The 22,487-nt window shown below is 37.0% G+C and overlaps 1 protein-coding gene across 3 annotated transcripts in view; it reads right to left on the reverse strand.

Annotated features, from left to right (window-relative positions):
* LOC116255695 (uncharacterized) overlaps positions 1-19,583 on the reverse strand; it is a 36,908-nt gene extending 17,325 nt beyond the window's left edge. For 2 of the 3 annotated variants that reach the window (XM_031631604.2, XM_031631603.2), the window contains exons 1-5: positions 19,426-19,583; positions 19,231-19,298; positions 16,021-16,102; positions 14,620-14,703; positions 11,635-11,674 (exon numbers count right to left, since the gene is read on the reverse strand). In XM_031631604.2, the coding sequence (XP_031487464.1) occupies positions 11,635-11,674; positions 14,620-14,703; positions 16,021-16,102; positions 19,231-19,298; positions 19,426-19,481 (330 nt within the window). In that variant the 5' untranslated portion in view covers positions 19,482-19,583. Of the gene's footprint in view, positions 1-11,634; positions 11,675-14,619; positions 14,704-15,726; positions 15,828-16,020; positions 16,103-19,230; positions 19,299-19,425 lie in introns of those variants that run through there. The other variant, XM_031631605.2, reaches the window with a different exon arrangement.
* Positions 19,584-22,487: the final 2,904 nt, after the last annotated feature.

Below are 22,487 nucleotides of genomic sequence, written 5' to 3' on the forward strand. Positions count from 1 at the left end.
AGCTATAAATTCGAATTGTCGAAAGAAGCAGGTGCATTTCTATAAACTATACTACTAGAAATATTGTAAAGTGACATGGGGTGATAATGACATGTCCATGCTAGGAACTTAGATTGTCCAAGCCTCCAATGATCCCATGAACAAAAACAACACAAGTGTGTCTCATCCAAACAATCCCCTGAGCATGTATACAAAAATCCCATGCTCTGACTGTAGTAAACCTCAAGGTACTATCAACCATTTACGAGTAGATGTTGGTGCAGTGTATATGCAGAGGAGGTCGTGTATATGTGAGAATAGCGACCAAAAAATATTAAGGGAGAAGAGGTAGAGTAAGTAAAGAGAGAAAGTTTGGCACTCATCCTAAGGGCTCACAAGCTCAAATGGAGCAGTACCCATGTTGAACTAGTATGGTTCTAGTGCAGGTACCAGTATGAGGGGGTACAATCAAAGGCGTACCGGATACAGTCAACATACCTAAGACCGTAGCCATCTATTTTCAGAATCAGTCAAAGTTGACAGAGTCCTTATATGTTTTCATGTTCTCAAACAAACAAAAAAAAAAGAGAAAGCATTTAACGAAGAGGGACGAGGGTTAAACCCTTCTCTATGAGTTCCATCGTCTATTCTAGCGAGAATAGTGTCTCCGGCGACTACATTGGCTTCAACCAACAAACCGACTTCTCAGGTGCATTCTTTTTTCTTTTTTTTCCTTTTGTTTTCTAATGTTTCCGTTTTCCCCCTTCCTTGGGTCGAGTATTCCAGTTACTGCCATTTTTTCCGGTACAAACTACAAACCAGTGTGAATCTATGTTTTCAACCTATCATGCTCTTTCTCTCCCTCTCTCTGTCTGTTTTTCTCTCTGTTTGTTCTCAAACTCTCTCTCGCTCTGCTCCTACCACTCTCTCGTTGCTCTTGTGCCTCTCTCTATCTTGCTCTGCTCCTGCACCTCTCTCACGCGGTGTTCCTGCCTCTCTCTCTCTCTCTCTCTCACTATGCTCTTGTGCCTCTCCCTGGGCTGCCTTTGAGAGACATGTCGCCTAAATGCGTTCAGCCTCAAGCCCTCAATGCTCAGCCGCTCAATCAAGTGTCAAAAATGTTTGGAACTTTGAGTTATTCTCAATTTTTCATGTTTTTCATTCAATCATTCAATGTTTTCAATTTCATCTGAATGCTATTTAGGCTGCTAATGAAATTTTCTACCCTGCCCTACAGTAGTAAATCATATAATTTTTTTCTTACCTGAGCATGTACTTCTTTCTTCGTGGTGACATGAACATAGAATTCCATCTCCACCTGGACTTGATGCCTTATATTCAGTCACTGCAGAACTAAATACAATAATTTGAGGCTGTCCATAACCTTGTATTCTCTATCTTGGGCAATTTACAGTATAGACTTTACAGTTTGAACTTTTTCTACTTTAAACGTTCATTATGCTCAATTTCAGGTATGCCTATCCATTCATTCATTTTTTAGAGCATATACATAATTACATACTGAATAGGTTGATTTTAATGCTTGTTTTACATTGTTGTTAATTGATGTATTAATATTTGATAGGTGATGATAGTTTGATTAAATAATCAATGTCGTAGTTGCACAGTTTGTTTTTACTTTTTAGTTATTACATAAATAAATATAACTTAGTTGTCAGTCTTGTGATTACATTTGATGTTAATTTGACTTGTTTTTCAATCACATAAAGAACATTAAGTTATTTTACAATTTTTTATATTAAAAAACAAGTTAGACATTGTTATTTCTTCGAATAACATGACCCAATCCGAGTCGCCGAGTTGACCCACGAGTCACAAGTTGAATCCCGAGTCACTAGGTCCAAATTGGCCTAGTAGATAAATAATTTATATATATATATATATATATATATATTATTTGTCTACTAGGCCAATTTGGATTAAATGAATACTCTTTTTTTCTTGCAGGAGCCCTCTGGAGTTTTGATCATTTCAGGGGCTGCTGAGACAAAAATTTAAAAAGACAACTGATACCACCATATTTTTAAAAATTTTAAAAAGACCGCTGGAGGATTGATACCACCATATTTTTTTTCTTCTTGAGCTTTAGCAGTATTAACTATAACTTTCATGCCCAAGGCCTTTCGAAAATGAACAAATTTCATTCTTTCCTCCACATAAAGGATAGAGTTTTGGCCTTTGTGTGACATCAAAAGTTAATTGAAATTCTTTGCCTACTAGGTCAATTTGTATTAAATGAATACTCTTTTTTTCCTTCCAAGAGTTCTTTGGAGTTTTGATCATTTCAAGGGCTGCTGAGAAAAAATTTTAAAAGATGATTGATTCTGCAGTAAAACCAGGGTTTCCTGTGGTGAATCATTTTACTGTTTTCTCTATTTTTTATGGTAAAAGACTGTAAAACTAGGGTTTCCAGAACTTTATGCCATTACATATGCATTAAAATCCTTTGAACTCTTGAAAACAGTTTTCAATCAAAATTAAACCTGTGAAGCTATTGTAAAATTTCATGCACAACTTCATTAAACAGCGCAAAGGTCTTCTGCTAAAAGATGGTTCAATTTCAAATATATTATTTCAACATATTCTACTCAAGTAACTTTTGAACATATCAAAAGTAAAGACAATAATGGACCTTCTACAAGAAGTGGAATTAATCTAGGTTATCCTAGCCAAAACAGGAGCAATATCAACCCAAAAAATCCAACTTTCTCGTGAAAGTGGGAAACTCGTACAAGAAGTTGGAACCTAAGAAAGTCGGCTTACTGTGAAAACAATTTCTGACACTCCCACAAACAGATATCTTTCAAAGGTGGTTTTTGAAATAAACCAAATTCCCGAACCTGTCAACAAGTATTTTGAAACTTTAAATAATCTTTTTACACTTTCAATCGGAGGCCATAATGAGGAATTGCTTATGGATTGTTCTGGTATTTATCCCAAAGTCATATGTCTTCAAGGAAGCCACCCATAATTTATTCAAAAATGGTTTCAATTGGGCTTTCGAGCCAAGATTTAGTTGTTACCTTCGTTTGAAGAAATCAGTCTTTTATCACCAGAAATAGAAAAAGCAGTAAAAAGATTCATCACAGGACACCCTGGTTTACTACAGAATAATTGTCTTCCTAAAATTTTTCTCAACAGCCCCTGAAATTATCAAAACTCCAGAGAACTCCTGGAAGGAAAAAAAGAGTATTCATTTAATCCAAATTGGCCTAGTAGGCAAGGAATTTCAATTAACTTTTGATGTCACACAAAAACCAAAGTCCTATCCTCATCTAAAAGAAAGAATGAAATTTTTTCATCATCGAAGGGCCTTTGGGCATAAAAGTTATAGTCAATACTACTAAAGCTCAAGCAGAAAAAGGAACATGGTGGCATCATTCCTCCAACAGTCGGTGTGTCATGATCAATGCACATAAAAAGTACACAACGGCCTTGGCAAAACTTCAATGATTCAAAGATCGAATTGATCGAGGGGACCTCCAAAATTCTACGGACACACACAAAGATATTGCCACTTACTCAAGCACTCAGCAGGTACATGCTATGTGTGCGGCCGAAAAACAGGAGAAACAAAAGAAGGTTTCAAAACCTTCGCTGTAAAAAAAGTGATCACGACGAGAGGACGCGAACAGCTCACTCTACCCAAACCAAATTTCCGCCCTCACTACAAGAGGTAATCAGATTCCTTTCTAGATAACATATCGATGTAAAGTGTGTCGCCACCAAGAAAAGTGGTCCTACAAGGAACCGCAAAAAAAAAAAAAAAACAAAGTCATGTAACCATATCTGGCGCATGTTGAAACAACAGTTCCTTGGCAGCATGCACCAAAAGGTCCAAAACACTAACAAAGGTACAATAATAGAAAGAATCTTATTCCTTCACTCAGTACCGCGAAAACGAAAAAGTTGTAGATAAGATAAGATCAATTTATGTACGATCATGGCCACTTCCAATAATTCAAAGGTAGTGGAAACTAGTTGTTTACCACCGCAGCCTCAAGAAACTTCAGCAAGCATCTATAAATGAAGAACTCAACAAAGCAAAACGGAAAATGGCATGCAATTGCCATTTTTCCTTTCCTTTCCATTTTTGTGATAGTCAGCACTAATGGCATACAATTTTTGGTATGGTTAGTAGACGCATCGGATCCCAAGTGAAAAAACAAAAGACCTCTACCTCACTGAGCAATCCCTAGTTTCCCTTTGTATTACTCTATCCTACTCCAAGGAAGCCTTGTCCTTACAATAAAAAAAGTCTTTGGCTAATCAAAAATACCTCTCTTCCTAAGAGAGGTTGTACAGTTTTCTCAGTTCAAATAAAGAAGGTTCACGTTCTTCTCTGTAAGTCTTTTCCTTATATTTATCTTTTTCTGTTATATTGCAATGTTTGCCGTCCTTTGCTACATACTATGCATCCTATATCTTGTTCTTAAAAAACCAGACAGAAACCATACCACTTTTAAGTCCTGAAGGTAGTAAGATACCTAAAACCCGAGGATATAATCTTATTCACATAAGATTAATCGTTGTAAAATTCAGGTCTCTTCGTAGAAGAAATACTGGTGCCAAATGTTTTGTTATGGTGTTAGATAAAAGATTTAAAAAAGCTGCAAAAGCAAAATTAGGAGCAAAGCAAATTAATTAATTGATTAATAGCTCTATTTTTTGACATTTGTAAATATTTTTATATAAGTGAAATTTTAGTCTAATTAAAAAATTGATTAAATAAAATAAAGTTTCAAAAAAATCGTTTTTAAAAGATGACCCTTAGTCATCTTTTAATAAAGCATGACAGACCCCTGTCATCCTTTTTTAAAGACAGGAAGGGGTGCAAAGAGAAAGAAAGGGAACAAATCCCCCATTGTCCTTTTCAAATGGATGACAAACCCCATGTTGTCCTTATTAAATGACGACAGGGAGATGGAGGTGGAGAGACAAGTGACCTGTAAAAAAAGTGGGGGGAGGGGGAAAGAGAGGAAAAGAAAAAGAGAAATCAAAGAAATGGGGAAAAAGAAAGAGAAGAGCGGAAAAAGTGACATGGCTACTGGATGCTATTGTTCAAAAATCGAGTGTCTTAGAAGTGTCGATGAGGGTCAATGTCGGACACGGCTGGACACTAGCACTTCATAGTTTTTGAAGTGTCCATGCAATATAAATCCAACCCTCTGTTAGGCACGTTCCCACGGCTTGCATGCCTGGCCAACCTGACCATACTACACAACGGTCTTCCATGTCGCCCATGGGATCTTAGACAACCAATTTCATCAGTCCTTGGCATGTGGCCAAACCTCTCTAGAGTCTCTACATGGGCTGCCCCTTCAGCCCAATGGAATGGAGGTCAAACTGTTGAAGGAATGAAGATCAGACTATTGAAAGAAAGGTGCCATGAGACTGTTAAAATATAAATCCTTCACCAGCACGTTGAAAAGGAGTCTCTTAGGATTCCACCTCCTTGTAGAATGTGTTAAAATATTTAATGTCCTTGTAACATGTGAAGAGTCTCCTAGGATTCTATGTTATAGTTAATATCCTTGTTATATGGGAAGTCTCCTAGGATTCTATGTTGTAGTTAATATCCTTGTAATATGTGAAGTCTCTTAGGTTTCTATGATGTAATTAATGTCCTTGGAGCTTGTGAAATCTCCTAGGATTCTACGATTGGAGACTCTTAGAATTCTGAAAATGAGATTATAAATAGAGGCCGTGCAAACCATTTTGGCTACGGCTTCTTCTCCTCAGTTTCTTCTTGTTTTCATTCTCTCTCTCTCTCTCTCTCTCTCTCTCTATCTTCCTGCGTGAGTGCTGTTTTCGGGTTACAGATATTGGTGCTACATTTCTATCATGGTATCAGAGAGCCAGGTTACGTTATCTCTACCAAACGAAATGCCCAAACAGGTCTGATCTGGTTAGAACTCTTTTCTCATCTTGTCTCTATCCTGAATTTACTTTTCTCTTGCGCAATTCTTGTTCCTTTTTCTTCTTGCTTACCAAGGACACATCTTGTTATATCGTGTCTTCTTTCCCTCTCATCTTCTACCTATATACGATTCCTTTCTGCTGTCATGGAAAACCTTTCGCATTCTGGCATGTCCTCAAGTTTTCTTCCTCACCTTATTACCGAAAAACTCAACCATGAGAATTATCTGATCTGGAAAAGGCAAATCATGCCTTTCATAAGAAGTCAAGGCCTCTTTGGACATCTCGATGGTTCAACAAAGGCTCTCTTACAGGAAATAAAAAATGAGGCAGGAGAAGTTATTGTTGTTCATGAAGACAACAATCCTGAACATGCTATGTGGATGAGACGTGATCAAAGTCTGGTTGCGTATATTTTGTCCACTTTATCTCAACAAGTGTTACTTTCAGTTTCTGATGATTGTACTGCAGAAGAATTATGGGAAACCCTTGTTGATACCTTTTCCCAAATATCAGAAGCTCGAATTATGTACTTAAAGAAAGAATTTCAGAATTTGAGCAAAGGTTCAACGTCTATCATGGATTATTTGGGGCATATTAAGGCCGTCGCAGACCAACTTGCTGCCTCAGGGAATAACATTTCTGATAAGGAAAAGGTGCAGCAAACCTTGAATGGACTTGGGCATGATTATCATGCTTTTATTACAGCTCTTGAGGTCCTTCCTGTTCTGCCTTCCTTCAACGAACTACAAGGTAAACTTCTCCAACATGAAATGAATATGAAAAGAGTCATTGAAAGGACTGATCAAGGGAACTCCCAAAATGTGTTGGCTATGAATGTAAAGTTTGGTAAGAGCCATGGGAACTCCAACCATGGTGGTCGTGGCATTCTACCAACACCACATAACCAAGGTATGTCTCCTTTGGATACTTCAAGAAAAATACCAATTTGTTTTCAGTGCAACAAGAAAGGACACATGAAGGCACAATGTTGGTTTAATCCTCAAAATAAAAACAAAGGGGTAAGACATGATTATAAACAAGGAGGACAAAGTTCTAAATCCACCGCTGAAGATATGCAACAGCTATTGATGGCCGCATTCTCAAAGATGACTATAAAGCAAAATGAGCAGGGAGAATGGTTCTTGGATTCAGGTGCAGCTACCCATGTGACAGGAAATGCAGGTAAATTGACTAACTTATCCCCTCATTACGGTAGAAGTTGCATTATAACAGGTGATGGAAAATCTCATCCTATTACACATATTGGAAATGCACATATTCCATTGTCATCCTCGTCTCTATCACTGTCTAATGTTGTTCTTGCTCCCAATATCAAAAAGAACATCATATCCATTTCTAAACTCATTGATGATACAAGCTCTTCTGTTGAATTCACACCTTCTTCTGTCTATGTCAAGGACCTCCAAACGAAGAAAATGTTCGCTAGAGGGGAGCGTCAAGGGAATATGTACGTCCTCAAGGAATGTCTACCCAAGGATTCATCCACTTTTGATATAGGATTGAAGACATTTTCTCTTTCTCATAATGCGTCATCAGTGCCAAGTTCTTGCCATTTTCAATCAAAAGTAAGGGGCCCTAACCAATTTTTGGAGTCTGATTTGTGGCATAGTCGGCTAGGACACTGTGGTCGACATTTCATTGAAAAACTTGTCACAGATAGTCTCATTCCAAGATCAAGTTTACCTCTTACTTCAAGTGTCAAAAAATGTTCAAGTTATGGACTTTGTAAGAGTCATGTTTTACCTTTCCATAATATAAATCAAAGGGCTTCCAAACCTTTTGAAACTATTTTTTCTGATGTATGGGGGCCAGCCCCTATTGATTCCATGTCTGGGTCAAGATATTATGTCTTATTCATTGACTCTTACTCACGTTTCACCTGGATTTACTTCATGAAACACAAATCAGAAGTACCTCACATATTTCGAAACTTCTATGCCATGATTCAAACTAAATTTTCATCCAATGTGGTGCATTTTCAATGTGATGGAGGGGAAGAATATTCCTCGCTTGATTTTATTGAATTTCTACGTGAAAAAGGGATAACTAGACAAATTTCCTGCCCTTACACACCACAACAAAATGGTGTAGTTGAGCGGAAACATCGACATATAGTTGAAAGCGCCATGAGCATGATGCATGATACTAATGTGCCCATTTCCTTGTGGACTGAAGCCTTCCATACTGCTGTATACATAATAAATTGTTTGCCTATGACACTCTTGATGTCTAAATCGCCATATTTTACACTCTTAGGCAAACAACCTGATTACAAGAACTTGAAGGTTTTTTGTTGTGTATGCTATGTTCATGTTGATGCTGCCTTGAGGAACAAGTTTCAAGACAAAGCTATTCAATGTAGATTCGTTGGATATGCTGATGAATATAAAGGTTTTCGATGCTATGATCTAACAACTAAACGTATCAAAACTTCAAGAAATGTCATTTTTGATGAACATAGTTTTGATAATACAAATGAAATGCCTATGACCATTGAATCTTATGATCCTTGGACCAGTACACAGTTATTCAATGCAGATCCTGTTATAGAAAATGATGTGCCTCAAAGTGAAGATTCAGAGAGAGCAATACAACCGTCGGATATGGCTCAAAGTGAAAATCAAGAAGATCCAACACAGTCATTAAGTCATCACGAAAACAATAATGAACAGAGCAACGATGCACATCGGTATTCGGGTCTTATCTACAGTCGACGACTAAGGGACAGAGATGCTCACAGTGAAGAAGACAACATGCCCCACCTTAGAAGATCCCAACGCATTCGTCATCCCATTCACAGGTGGGTTAGCTATGATTCTTTATCACTTGATTTTCAGTTATTCATGGCAAAAGTTGGCAAGGAGGAAGAACCTACTTCATTTGATGAAGCATCAAAATCACATCATTGGAGAAAGGCTATGAAAGAAGAAATGGATGCCTTGCATGAATGTGGAACATGGGAGATCGTTCCGAGGCCACACGAAAAGAACGTAGTGGGCTCCAAATGGGTATACAAAATTAAATACAAACCTGACGGCAGCATAGAAAGACACAAAGCAAGGTTAGTAGCAAAAGGGTTTACACAACAATATGGAGAAGATTATGATGAGACATTCAGCCCTGTGATCAAAATGGGAACAATTCGCGTGATTATATCATTGGCAGTTGAATATGGATGGAGACTACATCAAATGGACGTGAAGAATGCTTTTCTTCATGGTGATTTAAGGGAGGAAGTATATATGGAACAACCTCCAGGATACACGAAAGGAGACTCTCATGCATGGGTTTGCAAACTAAGAAAATCTATTTATGGACTTAAACAGGCCTCACGTTCGTGGTTTGACAGTTTCTCTTGCAAGATTCAAGAATGTGGTTTTCGGAGATGTCCTCTAGATCACTCTCTTTTCATTTATCGAAAGGAAAACATATTTACTTTACTTCTTATATATGTTGATGATATTGTTATCACAGGCAATTCAGAAAAACACATAGAAGAAGCTAAAGTTTTGATGATGCAAAACTTCAAAATGAAAGAGCTTGGTGATTTACGATTCTTTCTTGGAGTGGAGATTGATAGGCACAATAATCGCCTCACATTGACACAACAGAAATACACGTTGGATTTGTTGAAAAAGTCAGGTATGTCTGATTGTAAGCCTGTTGGAACTCCTAGTGTTCTAAATCAAAGACTAAGTGCTCAAGATGGGGAGTTATATGAAGATCCTACGCAATATCGAAGTATTGTTGGGGCACTTCAATATCTTACATTTACTAGACCAGATATTATATATGCTGTGAATCAAGTATCCCAATTTATGCATGCACCTAGAGATACTCACATGGATGCTGTCAAAAGAATATTAAGATATCTTAAAGGGACAGCAGGAGATGGCTTAGTTTATGGTAAGAGTGAAAATATAACTACTGGACATCAACTTATGACATTCACAGATGCAGATTGGGCTGGAGATCCCGATCAAAGAAAGTCCATTTCTGGTTTTTGTATTTTCATTGGACGTAATCTTGTGTCTTGGAGTTGTCGAAAGCAAAAGGCAGTAGCAAGATCCAGCACTGAAGCTGAATACAGATGCATGGCTGCAGGTACTGCTGAAGTTACATGGGTTAGACATTTGCTAGAAGACATTGGAGAAAAGATTAAAACATCAATGTTAATGTGCGATAATCAAAGCGCTATTAACATTGCCTTTAATCCCGTATAACATGGTCGAACAAAGCACATTGAGATTGATCAACACTTTGTTAGACAAAAGGTGGAAGACAAGGAAATTCAGCCTATTTATGTTCGTACAAATGAACAAGTTGCAGACTTATTTACAAAAGGATTAACAAAGGAACAATTCTGGTTTCTAAAAGGCATGTTGTACATGGTGCAAAACCATGCACAACTTGAGGGAGGGTGTTAAAATATAAATCCTTCACCAGCACGTTGAAGAGGAGTCTCTTAGGATTCCACCTCCTTGTAGAATGTGTTAAAATATTTAATGTCCTTGTAACATGTGAAGAGTCTCCTAGGATTCTATGTTATAGTTAATATCCTTGTTATATGGGAAGTCTCCTAGGATTCTATGTTGTAGTTAATATCCTTGTAATATGTGAAGTCTCTTAGGTTTCTATGATGTAATTAATGTCCTTGGAGCTTGTGAAATCTCCTAGGATTCTACGATTGGAGACTCTTAGAATTCTGAAAATGAGATTATAAATAGAGGCCGTGCAAACCATTTTGGCTACGGCTTCTTCTCCTCAGTTTCTTCTTGTTTTCATTCTCTCTCTCTCTCTCTCTCTCTCTCTCTTCCTGCGTGAGTGCTGTTTTCGGGTTACAGATATTGGTGCTACATTTCTATCAGAGACAAGTACAGCAAATCGTAGCAATGGTCATGAAAGGTGGGGTAAGGTTAAGGAATAGAAAAGAGGGAGTGTGGCTATGGTCCGTTAAGGTACAAGGGATGGCATAGAGAGCTCAAGCAGAAACTAGGGTTGTGAGTGGGTGATGCAAACTAAGCATTCACTAGGGAAGAGATTGAGTTACTATGGCTAGATTGATGGAGGCAACTGCAAATTTCTCAATAACTATATAAAGAAACCCAAGGAGAAGGTCTCCAAATAAACAAAATGCACTAAGTTCACCATGAATGTAACAAGAAAATAGTGCACTAAGGCACTAAATAGACGGACTTGCAAAGTTGAAATGTCAAAAAATATAGCAAACTTTTCATGATTTTTCAATATGTAGATCGGACTGACATGTTAAAAAAACCAACTCTTTGACTGTTTAACCTTTCTACAATCTGGTACACACATTGAAAAATGAAAAGTCATGGCTCTTTCAATTCACATACTTTTGGACATGTAGACCATCTATACAGTTAGATTTGCAAAAAATAGCATACAAAACGCTGGCAGGTACCTATTATTTAGCCAATAAAGTGGACAGGGCAGTCTATATATATATATATACGCATGCACGTTTTTTTTCTGAAAAAATGCATCTGTACTCTCTACCCACGTCATGGATTGCAGAAAAACTATGAAGAGCAAAAGAAAAACAAAGCCAAGATACAACAGATAGTAAAATGGTAGCAAAAGGCACCCAAATATGGAAACAGTATAAGGATAATATGGACAAAAAAGTTTCCTCAATTCAATTTGCTAGACTGGAAAGCACTGTACCTTGCCTCTTCGGTATTCTGACATGTCAGCAATGCAAAATCTATATCAAAGTCAAGGTTTGCAGCAGCAGGATTAGTAGTTATATGAGATAAATATTTATAAGAGACCACCAATTAGATGTACTGAGTACATTGCCAAAAAAATCGTGTTGAAAGCCATTAGATGCATAAGCTACCCCTTGACAATTTTTTTTTCTTTTTGAAAGCCAACCTGCATCAAAAGCCCTCCAATGCAAGCAACTGACCATACATTTGGTTGGGATCACCTAAAGAGCAACTGTTCTGTCTTCCCTACATCAAAAGGAACTTTGACATAAGAAATTAAATTGATTCTCCTTGTGATCGAGAATACCGCAATTACAAACAACCACTTAGGTTGCTTCATAAGTTTGAAATGAAACGTGGTGAAGGCATGGAAGTTGGATGGATCAAGCAACAACCTAGTAGATCCTACTTCCAAATGAACTTTGACGCAGGAGCTACTTTGTTATCTTACATCAAAATTGACTGCCAATGAAGGCAACCACTAGGGACACTTGCCTCAAGTCGCATTTTGGCACAAACTTGTGCTTTATATTGCAAAAACATAAAGCAAACTTTGATACAGTGCCTATACTCGAGGGCACTGTAAGTGATGTTCTTAAGTCCCTTTATTTTAAGCATCTTCTGTCTGCTTGAGGAATGCCATATCGTGCTTGAAAAACTGCTGAAAACTTATAAAAGCTGTGATCTTCATTTATTTCATAAATTCCACAGATTTCACCAGGAATGCATGTTAAACCCTATTCCTGCTAATTACATTGCTTCTGAAATAGTTCTTGTGTTTTTCCCTTTTAATGTCAAAGCATATCTCTACCTAATCACATTGATGGTTCAAGTTTTCCAACCTTTTATGCTTAAGAATGTCTAATCCCTATCTTCCATTCTTGATGGATCATCATGCATGACGTAGTTAAATGCATGTTTTGATTTAATTTTAGCTTCATTCATAATGAAAAATCTTATACCAACCATTCATTATTTAGTTATGGACATTCTTGCTTCATCTCTTGAATTTGCCTGTCTTAAATTATAATTTCCCATCATTACATTATATGGTCCAAAAAGTTGGATTCTTGGTTTCTTCTTTTTCTTTCTGAGCTTGGGAAAGAGAGTATCTTTAGATATTTGAACTTGTCAATCGCATGTAGGAGTCTTTTTGAACCCACTTGGCTTTATTACCTTTGCTAAATGCACAAAAAATGGTTGGACCTTGTATAGGTCGCCTATGAGTCTTATGCTCAAATCAAGTTAAGCCAAGTTTCTTCCAAAATCTAGCCTGCTATCTATCCACTATCCAGAATGAGCCCCATAGTTTATGTCTTTTACTGTTAAGGCACGACGTGTTTAGATTTGGATCTCAGGTCAAACCTGATCCAGATGCACACTTTTATGTTACTTGAGTAAAACATGTTGTAAACCCGGGTCATTATTTTACTTGTTTCTCACTGCTGTATAACTCATGATCTGATTATTCACCTGAAAGGAAAAGGGAAATGAAAAAAAGAAGGAAGCAGGTCGTATGACTTCTATGTGAAGCCATTCTGATTATCCTGTGCTAAATTTCGGTAGAGTTTATGGAACCTAACATTCAACAACTGCAACAACTTTCTCTTATTCTTCCATGATTTTTGCAACCATTAGTTCAAAAGGATGCAGACCTATTTGGTTTCTGTGCACTGTGGCAGTGTTCTTAGGCCTGCCAACGTTTCCTTATTAAGAGGACTTGTAGTGTGGGTCACCTTCATCTCATTTTTCTTGCTGCAACGTCTCGTATTCTCTTTACTTTGCCTCTTGTTGTCTAGGACTTGAAGGCTCAAGAGTTGCTCACCTACCTTGTCAAATTCCTCTTATTCCTTCTTCACTTACAGCATGATATCCACAGTAGAGCTTTTTAAAAATGAAAATGGCCTTAAACAAAGAAAAAGTTAACCTAAAATAGGAATGTGTGTGTGTGTGTGAGAGCGAGAGAGAGAAGAGAGACAGAGACAGAGACAGAGAGAGAGATGTCCACGAGGACAGGAATCATTCGCTACAAAACTATCATTTATTCATGTGGAGAAAATAATGCATCACAATTGTATTTAGAATAGGAAAATGCACAATCAAATTTCAAACAGTAGAGCTTCTTAAAAATGAAAATGGCCTTAAACAAAGAAAAAGATAAATTAAAAAACCAAAAGCACAAAAGATACATGCAGATATAAACATGCAAGATGCGTGCGGGATTAGTCGTCAAGACCACCCAACTAGGCAGCCTATGCCCTAGACAGCTTTGACTAGGCAGGGCCGCAGGACTAACCAGGCACCCAAGTGAAAAAAGTTTCAAAATTTTCTTCTTCTTCTTTTCCTTTTCTTCCTTCTGCTTTTATCTTTCTTTTTCCTTTTTCATATTTTTGTCTTTGTCCTTTGTCGTTCTTCTGCCTCCTTTCTTTTTTCTCATTTCTTGGCCCCCCTCCCCAACCAACCCTCCGCAAAAAAGGTACCACCCAGAACTTTTTGAAGATTCACGGCCTAGGCCCAATGAGTGCTCTTGACTACTAAGGTTACAACTTACAAGAGATTTACTAGCCGGAAATGTTATGGGTGGACTTGTTTAGAGCTTAAAAGTGAGGATTCTTGAAGTCAACATCCCACCAATGGCTTATCGATAAAATAAGAACATAATGTAGCCATATGGTATGGTATACGCTATATTAATTCAACCAAGTTTTTACACAATTTCATTGGTAAAGTTAGTTTAGCCATTTAACCATCCTGAATCTATTTGAAATCAGTCCCAGATAAAAATAAATAAAAGGACAGATTACAAAACCATCTAACATATGATTTTTCCAACATACACCCCAGCACAATAATAAAGAAAACAATCAGATGCAGAGAGGGAAGAATATAAGCTTCAAATTCTAAAAAAGGAATCCTGGAAAATAACTCCCTAAAAGGATACTCCTTGAAAAGCTTGTCATGGTACCGCTTGACTAATCTCTGCTCCCAAGAGAGATTCTCCTCATCCTCCTCATTACGAATAAATCTATGCAATAAACAAGGCTTTTGTTAACATTTTAGTATGAAAGTAGCTTCATCTAAAAAATTATAAACATCAACAGTCACCAATAAAAAGATTGCGTTAGAGTTTGGGTGAGTGCTATTCAAATATATGTGACAAAATTCTTTCAACTAATCAAGTCATTTTAGCTGTACTTTCCAGTTGCTTACCAAGCTACATCACACAATGATATCACACCCATGTTGACATGGCTGGACATGGTGCAAAGGTGAATGCAGCTTGGACATGGATTAAACAAGGTCAAAGAAATTTTTGGTGTTGTCACAAGAGCTTTAAAAATAACCAAAATTGTAAATTACTTGTGACCTTCCAGCATATAAAAGAGCTTACCTTGAGTTAAGTTTAAAACTATTTGATAGTTCCAACTACAGAGCAAAAACCAGAGCAGGAAAAAAAGACAAGAAGGTCAAAAAATCTGTCAACAAACAAAGAGACTTCTATTTGTTTGCCCACAGAACCATAACATCATAATTTTCAGATAGAGTAACAACTTTTGTCAAAAAAGATTCTTCTCAGATTTTTAGACCCTGACATTTTCATGGGTATTTATTAGAAAATTTGCTTTCTCATGAAAATCTTAGGGAATTCAAAAAATTAAAAAGATTGAGAAGTAATAAAATTATGAACATTGAGTTTTCTAGTAATTTTTCTTATAATAATAATGAAAGAACATTAAAATGGTCATCAATTTGTATAGCACAAAAATTTAAAGCAAATTAAAAATGTTTTTCTTCACAAAAAAGCGGTAAAAACGATAAAGCATGATAGTTTAGAGTCATTTATGTTTCTTGTTCTTTTTCATTTGCTCATCTTCCCGCTTTTAACATGATACTTCGAAAAATTTGTGATACTTATGGCAATGATATCAAACCAAGTCTCTGTTTCAACTTTCAACAGTCTCCTAGCAGCATGCAGAACAAATAACGGGGTATATTCTTGTTGATTCACCAATATAAACATCTTTTAAGAGCAATAGGATGAGTAGACCTGTAACCTTCTCTGAGGGTATCCAAATCAGTTTTAATTAAGTGGAAACACATTTTTACCATTTTACCACTTGTTCCTTTCCCCATTTATGTTTCTTTTTCTTTTTCATTTGCTCATATTCCCACTTTTAACGTGATACTTCGAAAAATTTGTGATACTTATGGCAATGATATCAAACCAAGTCTCTGTTTCAACTTTCAACAATCTCCTAGCAGCATGCAGAACAAATAAGAGGACATATTCTTGTTGGTTCACCAAGATAAACATCTTTTAAGAGCAATAGGATGAGTAGACCTGTAACCTTCTCTGAGGGTATCCAAATCAGTTTTTAGTGGAAACACATTTTTCCCACTTGTTCCTTTCCCATAGAAACTAACTGCACAAAAAAATAATAGGTAATATTTTAAGCTGCATGTTTCCAATCAATAAATGATAAATCAGGAAAAAAACAGAGACACACAGGACTAATAAACATTCAACACCCATTATTTATACAATCAACAGAAGCCAAAAAAAGTGGAAATTGTAGAGATAGCCTTCTATCACTAAATTATGCAATCAAGGATCAAGCATCACACTGATGATGTGAACACTTTATTTCCTCATTTTCTCCATGAGGGAGAGGAGGGTGGTCACACAGCTTAGAGGAGACAAAAAAGCCTTCTGCAAAGAAGAGGTCAAGATAATGGGTGGTTTTGCCTTAACCCTTTTCTTTGATGCTTGAAACCATATACAATTATTCTTCTGGCTCTTACAGAACTTTTATAATAACAATGAACCACTTCTTCATCAAATCTGATTATTACCTCACAAACATGAGTTCTCAATCAGCCATAACAGACCTGAATTCCTTCCTCAATGGATTTATTGGAGCATTTAAAATTTAAGGCCTATTGGGTGATAGAAAGCAAGGAGGCCAAAATGGTTTTCATATGTTTGGATGCCAAAAGGTATAGATTGGCAAAAAAGAAATAACAATCGAAAAAAGTAGACATATATATAGGAGCCATCATCTGGCCAGAAAATGGCCTCTCTGAGGTCAGTGATCTCAGGCAACCATGGCCAGCCCATCTTCTAGCCGTGTATGGCCAAAAAAAGATGAAATAAAAAAAAAGACAAAAAAATTTTTTAGCCATGTCACGATGATGCCAGTCCAGCTATTTGGCCCCTTTCTGTCCTATATTCAACATTTTCAAGTTCATTGTTCAGCATGACTTTTTTTCTCATATTTTATTTCAAGTCAGCTTGTGTATCTTATTTCTTTTCTGCTCAATTATTTTTTTCCTGATCTGTGTCTCCAATGATGTTGGTTCCCTGTTGTCATGTTTTTTGTAATTCAGCTTTTGTACAGATGCCTATGCTTCAGAACCTAAGTTTTATGGATGCCTATGGCCCTATTTTCATTTTAGGAAAATTTAAGTTTAGTTTATACAATTGGGAGCAATACAAGGAAAGACGAATTTAAGAAGAAAAGGACCACATGTAGAATAGGTTGGTCCTAAAACCCATAGAAGCTCTAGTTAAGGAAGTTGAGATAGGAAAAATAAAACTGGAGTCTAAAAGGTATTGTAAATGCATTTTAGATACAAAATTGAACCAGTAGAGGATTTGGACTCAAGATCTAAGACGATGACTTTTGATCTGATTTGTATCCAAGATCTCATGTTATGTCTCTATAGTCTATGGTATATGGACTAGAGGAGACTCTAATGGACACAAGGCTTCCTTCTCCTGAAACTCTCAAAGAGAAAAAAGCAAAGTGGTTTGACAATTGCAAAGAACATATGCAGGACCACAGCAAATTAAAGAAAGAAAAAGACATTGGCATGATTCTACTAGTAAATGCTTGTATCAAGCTTCAACTTCCCATTTAAGAATACAAGGTTGCTCAGGTTTAGGGCAGTATTTAAGTGATAGGCTAGATTGGCACTAAAATAAAGCAGAAACCCACCATGCACTTAAAGAATGTCCATTTGAAAAGTTAAAAAGCAATGAATTGACCAAACTCGAAGACCAATGGACTAATTGGATGTACAAATGTCAAATGGAAGAACAGATGGGGAGAAAAGTACATGTACAAATGTCTTGGTTCATCATCGCTAGAAATACAGAACAAAAAATTTCTGTTTTGACTAGTAGTTGGGTTGTTAACACCACCATCTAAAAGTACCATAGTGTTCAGTCATTGGCATTTAAGATAAAATTGGAAGGCATGCAAAGACAGATTTTCACCTCAAAATGATATCAACCTAACAAGCACATAGTATCTTAAAAGTAAAAAAAGAGCATGCTACAAAAGGACATCAGAGAGAATGGTTCACCTTTAGCATAATCAGTCACTGAATTTTTGAAACAAATATGAGCAGTAGAAAAAAAAATAGGTATACTTGTGGTCCCTTTTTGTTGTGCAGGGTTAAAACTTTTGAAAAGATGACACTCTAGAGAAACCCGGAGATCTAGACCACATGGGTGTGAGTATGAAGATGCAAGTACAGGCACAGCAACTTTAGAAAATGTGAGTACTAAAGTAAAAGGCAAAGTATGTATATGTATATATGCAAAATACAACAAAAAATTCAAAATAAAAGCAACATTTAAATAAACAACATAAATAAGAGAAAAAGAGAACGGATGGAGTCAGCAGCAACCGACTCCATTAACTGAGTCGGGTGCCATGTTGGGCTGCACCCTTGCCCACATCAACTCGGGTGCATCACCATTTTTGGCACGTTGTGTGACTTAGCTAACAGGAATACAACTTAAGGCACAACTCCTTAGAAACTTCAAATGACCAAGCTGCTTTGTCCTATATTACCACGTAAAGTTACAAGGTTGGTCCTTCAGGAAACCAAAAGCGAAGATACTTTATTATAATACCATTCTATTGATGGAAAACCAGAAACCCATTTTACTGGGACTAAAATGTTAGAAGTGTAGAGACATATCACGAGGGATTCTATCAATATCCATCTCCTAAAGCTTTCAACTGTGATCCCCTCGTCATCACGACTACCTGCCGCTCTAACTGCAGATAGGCACTTCATTATCGCATCATCATTGGACGTACTACAAGATGCTCATTTTTTGTCCCAGTTCTATCGAAGACTCTGTAGTTCCCGTTCTTTGCTGGTGAAAAAGCTCGCCCAACCTCTGGCAAACCGGTGTCAGGTCACACTATCCCGAAAATTCACCTCAAACTTGCAAAGACCAACAAATCCACCGCGCTTAAGTTTTGATATCAAAAACCACTAAACGGGAATCTTCTAGTGAATGTGATCAAACGCACCAACAAACAGGTCGGCTTCCTTTTGTCATAGTACATTCTAATAAAACTAACAAAATTACATGAAGTATTAATCAAGAGAACACCACAAACTCTGTGAGTTTACCGGAAACTTCTGCTTTATCAATTGGGAACGGTTACATGCAAACATCCCGAAACAAATAAAGCAAGTTCGAAGCAGGAAACCGGAGCATATTCGAAAGGAAATTGTAGGAACATACCGTAGTCGCTCATGAATTTCTTGTGACGATCGTAGGCATTCAATCCACGGATGTGGTTCTGGTACTGCCTATAATCGATGACAATAGTAGGTCACACGTTCCATCAAACTGTTAAAATTTATTCTCTAAAGAAAACCATGATCGAACAACAAAACTCCTCCCAGAAAAGAGTTAGCCGGAGAGAGAGATACTCACTGTTTCCGCTCCTCCCTTTCAAAAATCGTCGATTTTAGGGAGCCGAAGGACGCCATCGAGGCGATTCGTTACTGGCCCTCTCTCTTCCCCTATTTCTTCTTTCGAATCTAATCGGAGGCCCGATGTCTCGCGTTCGCATGTGAAGGCATAAGAACCATAAAAACTTATAATAAGTGGGGGTGCGTAGTGAATCCGCCGACAGTAAGAAGGGGCATTCCTGGCAAAGTGAAAGTCGGGCATTCCGGGAGCACCGCTAACTTATTTCCTAACAAAAAAGTGCCTCTCGAGTATACCCCTGGCTGATTTTCATACATGCGACCTTTATTTGAGCAAACCCTCTTGTTCTTTTATTTCTACAAATTTTTATCAAATGCAGCGACTACTTTCACTCTCCATACTCGCTTTTTTTCAATTTGAAGCATCCAAACTCTAGTACGAAGCTCGCTCGTAAACCCTACGTTCTGTGAAGAAAAATACAACCTACCTAAGGACTATTTGTTAAAGATACGTTGAGTTCACGCACAAGTATGAATCCTTATCTCATCGATTACATGTTGGAAAGGCATTTGAAGTAGAAACTGAATCAGATTTTGTTGAGCATATCTTAACTGCAGCTGATGTTGATTAGTTCTGACTGCATTCAGTGAAGTATATGCAAGTTGATACGTCCATATGTAATCCTCAATGTCATATTGTACTCAAGCACCATATGTTAAAACATTGTTATTATGCAGTGGCGTTAAGTGTAGATAATTTGCTACAAGCTATCATGTTAGACTAGATGATTTCTATAATATTAGCCTCACATATAATACTACCATAAAATTAGTACTATATCAGTATATCTAACTATACAACTATATTATAGTAACTATATAACGCAAACATCATAAAAATGCTACATAACGATTGAGCTACTTACACTATCGTTTTAGTTCACATGATTCTTGCGAATCTGTCAGAATTTTAATGACATGACATTTTTAGCTCACATGCATCACACTCATCAGTCATCACTGTTTAACATTAGCATTTATCCTTACTATTAGTATGTTATCATCAAACACTCCAATACTCATTAGTTCAGTCATAATACCCTTATTCACGTTGCACTCGATCGACCACACACTTATCGCTTTATCACATGGCAGGTTGTATGCAATTGAAGCATTATTAGTTCAATCAATTAGGTTTCATGCATCGAGTACATATTTCCATTGTTAACCAATTTTATCAAACATGCTACCATCCAATAATCCTTGAGCACTTTAGACATTCTCATCCTATATTATAGGAGTGTAAGATACATTCATTTAAGGGTTTAATAGGTCGGAACCTTAAATGGCTGAAAAGGCTAGAGACCGAAACCATTAAAACATCTAAAAAACAATCAAATGACATTATGACAACCACTTAAACTACTCTTCTGCAAACAAATACATGTGTACTTGAATTAGACATGGTCCAAATTTGACACCGAAATCCTACCACAATGTGCTAAAATCTACGAAAAGTAGAGAAAAATTGGAGTTTTGTGATTATGTGAAGATTTATGCAATTAAATTATCAATATTGTGGTCAACGTGCATTCATATAAAGTTTACGACCTAATACTACCAAAAAACGACAAGATCTCGTTGAAAAAAATCAGATATATGCCTTACAAGAATGCTTTAACTTAAAATCATATAAAATTAGAAAAAATGGCAAGGGAGATCGAGGAACCAACCTTTTCAAGCTTCAAGCAGTCCAAAAACACAAAGAAGAGGAAGAGATTGTTGGAAAATCACCCATGAGAGGAAGAGGAAAGAGAAAATAAAAGAAAAAAGAATAATAAAGGAGAATAAGGGTTTAGGCAGAGGTAATAAGTCGGGGGAAGCCTTTACCAAGCATGAAACATGTCGGTAAAGGCATAACTTAAAAATGTCGGTAATGTTAATGCGGTATTCATTACCAACATCTGACGCACGTCCATGGAAATAGTGGTAGGGTCAACATGTTGATCAAAATAGACTTTCGGTGGGGTGGGGTGTTTGCATTGCTAATGTTGCAACGGAGATACATTTCAAAGACGAGAAGAAAGTCATGCTTCGGTAAAAATTAGATTGATACATGTACGTTTTACTAATGCACTCATCTGGACGTTGATGATCTTCACCGTCAAAAAGTTTCATTAACACGAGAACCATAATACATCAGTAAAACTAGATTGTTTTTTTCACTTTTACTGATTCCTAGCTTTGGAAGTCGGTCAAGGGTTCACTTCAATGACACAATAGCTACAATCGTGGTGAAGACTGCTTTTAACCAACATCCACCCTAAACATCGATGAAAATTTATACTTATCGACATTTAGCTCCAAACGTCGATCAAAGTCAAGTTTCACCGACGTTATATTTTCTACGTGTCGGGGAAATCATCGTTTTCTATAGTGGTTGCATACCCAAGATGTCATTAGGTACATTTTATCTTTATAGTTCTAAACTTTTAATCTAGGTGAGGTGACCTTATCATTTTTTAACCATCTCTCATTGCGGCACTTCCATAGTTTCACTTTTCAATGATAGCTCCAACAGTTGCAGACGTAGGAGCATGCAGACCTTATAGTCGAGAAAGACCCTTGTGATAGCTTGAAATGCTATGAATCCTAAAAAATTGAAGTAGTGAATCAACTTATTAAAAGGTCATCCACAAGTAGAGATGCTCAGCTTCCCCCAAGCACACTATGGTTAGGAAGGCAAGAGTATTCAGATTGAAACACAAGATGATACTATGCCTTGGGCCATTGCACCACCCATCTTCAAGTAGGTCAACCAGAGGAAAATATAATGTGTGCCCAAAGGGAGTGGCCTGTCCAATTAGCCATCATGCACCTAGTGCACTATTCATTGTAAGTGTTGGGGATAGCAACAAATAAAGATTTACACAATCATCCATGCTGGCATCAAATATTTGACACATAATTACTCATAAAGAAACAGAGTCCATATTGGTCATGTAAATTGTAACATCGATGTGGTGGTAGATCGGGTTTGGATCAGGGTCCAAACCCAGACTCGAA

The sequence above is a fragment of the Nymphaea colorata genome, chromosome 6, assembly GCF_008831285.2.
Source record: "Nymphaea colorata isolate Beijing-Zhang1983 chromosome 6, ASM883128v2, whole genome shotgun sequence".
Lineage (NCBI taxonomy): Eukaryota > Viridiplantae > Streptophyta > Magnoliopsida > Nymphaeales > Nymphaeaceae > Nymphaea > Nymphaea colorata.